Source organism: Muntiacus reevesi, chromosome 1 (assembly GCF_963930625.1).
Source record: "Muntiacus reevesi chromosome 1, mMunRee1.1, whole genome shotgun sequence".
Classification (NCBI taxonomy): domain Eukaryota; kingdom Metazoa; phylum Chordata; class Mammalia; order Artiodactyla; family Cervidae; genus Muntiacus; species Muntiacus reevesi.
The window spans coordinates 185,998,981-186,006,996 of record NC_089249.1 but is presented as its reverse complement, the minus strand read 5'-3'; the positions used below and the strand labels follow the sequence as shown (position 1 = coordinate 186,006,996).

The 8,016-nt window shown below is 38.6% G+C and overlaps 1 protein-coding gene across 1 annotated transcript; it reads left to right on the top strand.

The window, feature by feature from the left end:
- Positions 1-1,804: 1,804 nt before the first annotated feature.
- LOC136154683 (olfactory receptor 10H3-like) lies at positions 1,805-6,067 on the top strand. Its single transcript, XM_065916881.1, has 2 exons — positions 1,805-1,841; positions 5,106-6,067. The coding sequence occupies exons 1-2, from the start codon at positions 1,805-1,807 to the stop codon at positions 6,065-6,067; spliced, it is 999 nt and encodes a 332-aa protein (XP_065772953.1).
- The last annotated feature ends 1,949 nt before the right edge of the window (positions 6,068-8,016 follow it).

Below are 8,016 nucleotides of genomic sequence, written 5' to 3'. Positions count from 1 at the left end.
TATCTATGTCTATTCAGGGTTTACACCTTAAAGAACGATCTTGAATCTACAGGGTGTCTCATTACTTCTGTTTACTCCGTTTGTATAAGATTAGTACAGTTTTCTACTTTTTTTTTTTTTTTTTTTGGCTACCCTGGGTCTTCCTCACTGTGCACATGCTTTCTCCAGTTGCAGAGAGCTGGGGCTGCTCCCCAGTTGTGGCGCGTGGGCCTCTCGTTTCCATGGCTTCTCTTGTTCCAGAGCATGGGCTCTAGAGCCTGCAGGCTTCAGTAGTTGTGGAGCACAGGCTTAGCTGCCCTGTGGCATGTGGAACCTTTCCGGACCAGGGACTGAATCAGCGTCCTCTGCATTGACAAACAGATTCTTAACCACTGGACCACCAGGGAAGTCCACTTTTTTCCCAAAGGGAATTTTAGTTTTTATCAAATTCACAGTCAGTTCACTGGAATTTTAAGTGCAATGGCCCTGATAATATAATTTGGGTAGAATTGACATCATCACAAAATTAGTTCAACTCATCTAAGTGTATCGACTGTTTTCAAATATTCTTATCATCTACATTTTTATTAGTGGTTAAAACTTTTGGTTTGGGGTGTGTTGTATGCTTTTCATTAATTTCTAGATATTATATTAGACAGGTTCTCAAAACAAGATAAGGATTCCTGAGGGTTCCAGAGACCCTTTTTGTAGTCCATCAGGTCCTTACTTTTCCAGTTACATGTGAGAATGCATTTTCATTAGATACTTCAGTTAAAACAGCATATTGCCACAGCCTGAATGCAGAAGTAGACATGAGCATCAAGTCGTCTCCTATCAAGGCAGATATCAGGCATATTTGTAAAAATGTAAAACGAGGCCATTGTTCTCACTAAATGCTTTTTGAAAATATAATTGCTCTCATATATATGCAGGGCAGAAGAAGAGACGCAGAAGTACAGAACAGACTTTTGAACTCTGTGGGAGAAGGGGAGGGTGGGATGTTTCGAGAGAACAGCATGTGTATTATCTGTGGTGAAACAGACCACCAGCCCAGGTGGGAGGCATGAGTCAAGTGCTCGGGCCTGTTGGGCTGGGAAGATCCAGAGGAATCGGGTGGAGAGGGAGGTGGGATGGGAGACCGGGATGGGGAATTCATGTAACTCTATGGCTGATTCACATCAATGTATGACAAAACCCACTGAAAAATAAAAAAATAAGATAAAAAAAAAGAAAATATAATTGCTCTCATATAATAAATATGTTACTAATATGAACATGAAACAGTTTTATTATTATTATTTTAAATGTACTTTGACAATTTTTTATTCATTTTAATTGTAGGATAATTACTTTACAGTATTGTGGTGGTTTTTGCCATGCATTGACATGAATCAGCCATGTGTCCCACCATCCTGAACCCCGTCCCACCTTCCTTCCCACACTAGCTAAATTTTTGAAATAGTCTCAGTTGTAATTTCTAATGTGGTAAAAGTGATAGTTATTATACCCAACCAAACAAAAAAATGAACACAAAGGGGTTGAAGACAGGAATGTTTGAGAGCTCTTTCTTTATAGTTAAGTGCATTATTGGACGTGTTTTCTTACTTTCACCTAAATTCTATGCTTTGAATGATTATTACTAGAGTAACAGTGGGAGAAAAGTGTGATTTTGGGAAATCGATCTTTTCCTCTGCACCATTGCGCTCTCATATTGTTCTTAAATATTTCATCTTGATTCTTTTATCACTTCTGGATAGATGGTCCTGTCTCTTCACTTGCTATCCTTATGTATCTTTTTTCTTTTTCTTTCCTTGTAGCACCGCTCATGACTTTTAGGTCCATGTTAAAGACCAGCAGAGACAGTGAGTAACCTTGGCTTGTTCCTGGTCCTAAAATAATGCATGTAAACGTCCCCAGTTGGTATACTGCTTGCTAGTTTTGTACTTATCCAGTTAAGGAAGTCCCCTTTGAGGTCATGTTGCAAAAAATGTTTTTTAAAAGTCATAAGCAGATACGGGTATATCAAACTGCTGTTTTACACCTCAAACTAATACAATGTTACATGACAATTGTATCAAAATTTCTACAATTTTAAATGAGTTGAATTTTAGAAATGTATTCCTTCCTTGATCTAAATAATGATACGAATATTTTCAACTTATGAATGTAATGAACCACATGATAGGTTATATGACACTGTACCATCTTGTCATTCATGGGATAAACCAACACCACTTGATCACAATTCACTATATTTACTACTACATTCTATTTGACTTATAATGGATATTTACACTTGCATGGATAGGTGAAGTGGGTCCACAATCTGCCTTGTCTTATAAACTTTCTGTCTTATAAACATTAATAAAACCTGGTTTTATTAATAGTATCAAGCTTGCATTAAGCTGATGAAATGAATTGAACATTTTATTTTTCCCTTTTTTTTTAACTTGAAGAACATGTATAAGGTTTTCATCAATTGCTCGTTAAAAATTCATAAGCTCTCACTTGTAAGCCAAGTGGGGCTGACGATTATAAAAAGAGAAGTTCTTTAACCACTTCCTTTTCCTTATATCCTTTTTGAATATCCAGAGTCTGTTTTTTCTTGCACCAGTTTGGAATTTCATATTTCTGATAATATGCTAATTTCATGTATTATTTTAAATTTCTTAACTTATAATTTCTTTCTATTTTTATTAGTTTTTAAATATCCAAAATTTTTTAGTTATTTCCCAATTTTAATTTTAGTTTTCTTATTGGCATCTTTTGTTTGTTTCTGTCTTATTAGTCTTTTTTCATTCACCCGATATTGGCTGTCAGAAGCATAATATTTTCTGGATAGTTTCTTGATAATTATATGTAGATCTGTAAATTTCCTTCATTCCCTCATACTATTTTAGCTTAAAATATTTACATTTGATGTTTAAATTATTTAATTATAAATATTTCTTTATTTCATGATTTACTACTGAAACAAAAGCATATTTAATACTGTATTGAGCTTTCTAACTTATGGAATTTCAAAAGCTATTTCTTCTCCATCGATTTCCAAATATAATGCATTGTAATCTATATAATATTTATACTTTGAAGTGGATGGAGGTTTCTCTTGACCTTCAAACAAATTTCATTTAAGTCCTCTATGTTCTTGAAAGAAAATTTTTAATCTCTGGTGAGAGGCATAAGTATATTCAGGAGCCTATGTCTGTATGTATTAATTGCATTATAATTCCCAAATTGCATTTCTGAACTCTTAAAATTTCCAGCTTCAATAATTTTATCCAACTATCCAAAGTTGATTTATCTCTTTGTATATTATATCTATTTCACTGACATCATCTATTTATTACTAACACTCTAGTGTATATTGTTATATGTTAAATGATATTCAGGTCTCTAAAATTTTCTTCTACTCTTCATAAAATATTCTTCTTTTTCCTTTGGTGTGTGCATGTGTTTGTAATTTATTTTATTTCTTATTGGGGTTTTGTTAATTTACAACATTTTATTAGATTCAGGTGTACAGTTTAGTAATTCAGTGTTTTTACAGATTATATTCCATTCAAAGTTTCAAAGTTATTACAACATAATAACTATAATTCCCTGTATTATACAGTATGTCTTTGTATATAGCAACTTGTATCTGTATTGTATAGTAGTTTTTATATGTTAATCCCAGTCCCTTAATTTTCTTCCTCTCCCCTTCCCTTTCCCTTTTGGTAACCACTTGCTTGTTTTCTTTATCTGTGAGTCTATTTGTATTGTTTTTTCGATTCCCCATATAAGTGATATCTTACAGTGTTTGTCTCTCTCCATCTGATATATTTCACTAAGAATAATATTCTCTAGGTCTGTTCATGGTTTCTGCAAATGACAAATTTCATTATTTTACTGGCTGAATTATAATCCATTGTATTTATAAACCACATCTTCTTTATCTGTTCTTCTGCTGATGGGCAATTAAGTTGCTCCCATATCTTGTAAATAGTGCTGTTGTGATCATTGGGGTGAATGTACTTTTTGAACTAGTGTTTTCATTTTCTCCAGTTACACACCCAGGATTGGAATTGCCAGATCATATGGTAGTTCTGTTTATAGATTTTTGAGGACCATCCATACTGTTCTGGCATCATTTAACATAAATACATTGCTCGGTGGAAGTTCCACTTCACTGTGGCAGCAGTGTCCTAGGCTTGCCATTCATGCACAGATCATTTCTCTAGGTAACTTGGTTCCTTTTAATGGAACAGGGTAACAGATGTTATAATCAGTCTTTCCTTAAATTCTCATTTTTTCTGCTTTCAGGATTACTTCTTCAGCTTTCCTTTGGTGCTTATTTGGCTGGGATACATTTGTCCATCATTTTATTTTCTTTTTGAAAGTGCTTATTTCTTTTTTTGACTGCACCATGTGGGATGGTTGTGCCATGTGGGATCTTTAGTTGCAGCCTATTCCTTTATTTTCAAACCTTTGCTTATGCTTCTTTAGGAAACTAATATATAATTCAAAACAAGATAGCTGAAGTGAGTACCAGTCAAACAGAATTAAAATAAATATAAGAGGGCTACTCAATAAAAGGACAAAGACTCTCAAAAAAATTTTAGAACCTCAATATCCAAATATATATGTTCTAGCATAGGCACAGTATTGAAGAGAATTTGACCTTGATTGTCTGTGTCTGCTATATCTGTGTCTTGCTTTATTGTTATCATAAAGATGAATGACAGGGATTACTATGATTTACTCCATCTTACTGATGAAGATTCTGAGACCCAGACAAGTTTAAAAAATAGTTATAAATATGAAGTGAAAATGTTAGTGGCTCAGTCCTGTTTGACGCTTTGTGACCCCATGGGCTGTAGACTGCCAGGCTCCCCTGTCCATGGAGCTCTCCATTCAAGAGTACTGGAGTGGGTTGCTGTTCCCTTCTGCAGGGGATCTCCCCAATCAGGGATGGAAACTGGGTCTTCCAGTTGCAGAATCTAGTTACAGCTAGATTCTTTACCACCTGAGTCATCAGGGAAGCTCAGGAAGTTATTTAGTATAGAGGTCTTCAGTTGGTCGTTAATCTATGGAAGAGCCTCTGTTTTAACACTGGGCCTTCATCTTGTTTCTGATCTCCCCAGATGCAGCATCCTCGTCTGGTCAGAACGACAGCACAGTGTCTGAATTCATCCTCATTGGCTTCTCCAACTTCCCTCAGCAGCTCCTACCCACCTTCTTCCTGCTTTACCTGCTGATGTACCTGTTCACACTGCTGGGGAACCTGCTCATCATGGGCACCATCTGGAGGGAGCACAGCCTCCACACCCCCATGTACCTCTTCCTCTGTGCCCTCTCCATCTCTGAGATCCTGTTCACTGTTGCGGTCACCCCTCGCATGCTGGTGGACATGCTCTCCACCCACCGCTCCATCACCTTTGTGGCCTGTGCCAGCCAGATGTTCTTCTCCTTTACGTTTGGCTTCACCCACTCCTTCCTGCTCATGATCATGGGCTATGACCGCTATGTGGCCATCTGCCACCCCCTGCGCTACAACATGCTTATGAGCCCCCATGACTGTGCCCGCCTTGTGTCCTGCTGCTGGGCCGGTGGCTCAGTCATGGGGATGATGCTGACACTGATAGTTTTTCAACTCACCTTTTGTGGGTCTAATGTGATTCACCATTTTCTCTGCCATGTGTTTTCCCTTTTGAAGTTGGCCTGTGGGAAGGAGACAGCCACTGTCTCCATGGCTGTGATCCTGCTTTGTGTCACGGCCCTGATGGGGTGCTTATTCCTCATCTTCCTCTCCTATATCTTCATCGTGGCTGCCATCTTGAGGATCCCCTCCACTGAGGGCCGTCACAAGACCTTCTCCACCTGTGTCTCCCACCTCACCATAGTGGTCGTGCACTACGGTTTTGCTTCCATCATCTACCTCAAGCCCAAGGGCCCCCATTCTATGGACAGTAATACACTCATGGCCACCACCTATACGGTCTTCACCCCCTTTCTTAGCCCCATCATTTTCAGCCTTAGGAATAAGGAGCTGAAGAACGCCATACAGAGAAGCTCCCGCAGAACTTTCTGTCCCTTAAGTTCCTGATGACCAGTTAGGTGGTATGGAAGGTGACAGAAGCTTTGGGCTTAATGATGTCTGTCTCCATAAAACTTGCAAAGATTCAGGTCTGCCGATTATCCACACTCCAATGCAGTTTCATGCATACTGTTTGTTTTTCTCCAATATTTCCCTCTCTTCCATAAGTTCTATCATCATGATCTTTAAATTATTTTCAGTGAGAGGAACTTCATCCCATTATCTATGCCTTTCTATAGGCAGGTGGGGGCCACCAGAAGAATGAGTGAGGACTCTGACATATGTGCTTCTTCTTGAATAGGCAGCAAGGAGAAGATTTTATTCCTCTGTGCTCAAAGATAAGAATAAACAAAATAAGCTAAAGATAATAAATAATAAATAAGTAATAAATGCTGTCAGAATTGAGTCTTTTTATGCATAAAGTACTGTGCCTAGTGCTTTATTATTATTGACATATGCTGATTATTACAAATGTACAATGGAAAATAAAGTAATTGTCAGAGAAAATGGCTTACTGTTCACAGTTTCTCACTTGGTTTTGGAGTTATAGATAGAAAAGGAAGTCTTTCTGTTGAGCTGAACTGAATGAACTATGGAGGAATTCAAACTAGAGAGAGCAACTGTGAGAGTAAGGGAGAGTCAGAGAGGGAGGGAGACAAAGCAGGCAAGTAGTATTTGAGCTCATTAGATCTGATCACTCAATGGATTAAAGCATATACAGGGCAAAACCTGGGCAAGACGAGAGAAGAGGAGGTTGCTAGTAGAGCAATCTCCATATGAAGAAAGGGAAGAAAGGAAAGAGGCTGGAGGGAGGAAGGGAGAGGCAGAGAAAGAATTGGAGGGGAGAGAAAAGGAAGAGCGATGGGTGCTTAGGTAAGAACATGAACATATTAAAGGGTGCTATTATCCAACATCTTATGGAAATCTCTATTTTTCCCACACATGTGGTGGTTCAGTTGCTAAATGTCTGACTCTTGTGACTTCATGGATTGTAGCCTGCCAGGCTCCTCTATCCTCTGTCCATGGGATTCTCTGGACAAGAATTCTGGAGTGGGTTACCATTTTCTTCTCCAGAGAATCTTCCTTTCCCACACATAATTTTCAGTAAAACATCAATTTTTGCTACTATATTACACTTGCACCTCTTTGAGAAGTGTGTTAAAAGGCAAAATGCTGTCTCAAGATTACACTAAGAGAGGTCAGAGGCCAAAGATGGGTACCTTCATTGTGCAGGTGGGAAATGTTGGTGGAAGTCACATAAATGTGAATGGAGGGAATCACGAGGCATTTTATGTCTATCTGAGTCCCACACTGGTGTTTGGGAATATATAGCACTGAGGACCAAGAAAGGGAACCTGATGTGGGATGTCAATTGTTAACTCAAAGATGAGGCCAGATATTTGGGTTGAGGGAGAAGATCTTTTATAAAAGATAAACCTTTTATAAAAGGATAAACCCACAGCCACCAATCATGTCATTGGCATACAAAAGACACTCTAATCAGAGGGTCAGGAACCAAAGACAACGCCAAAAGACCTAATCTGTCAGTCAGTCACTTTAGTCCCTCAGTTGTGTCTGATTCTTTGCGACCCCATGGACTGCAGCACCCCAGGCTTCCCTGTCCATCACCAACCCCCAGAGCTTACTCAAACTCATGTCTATCGAGTCAGTGATGCCATCCAACCATCTTATCCTCTGTTGTCCCCTTCTCCTCCTGCCTTCAATCTTGCCCATCATCAGGGTCTTTTCTAGTGAGTCAGTCCTTCACATCAAGTGACCAAAATATTGGAGTTTCAACTTCAGCATCAGTCCTTCCAATGGATATTCAGGACTGATTTCCTTTAGGATAGACTGGTTGGATCTCCTTGCTGTCCAAGAGACACTCAAGAGTCTTCTCCAAACCACAGTTCAAAAGCATCAATTCTCTGGCCCTCAGCTTGTCTTTATAGTCCAACTCT

Coding starts and splice junctions, on each gene's coding strand:
- LOC136154683 (XM_065916881.1), top strand. CDS start 1,805: ATGACTTTTAGGTCCATGTTAAAGACCAGCAGAGACA. Junction 1,842..5,105: donor GTTAAAGACCAGCAGAGACA/GTGAGTAACCTT, acceptor TGATCTCCCCAG/ATGCAGCATCCTCGTCTGGT.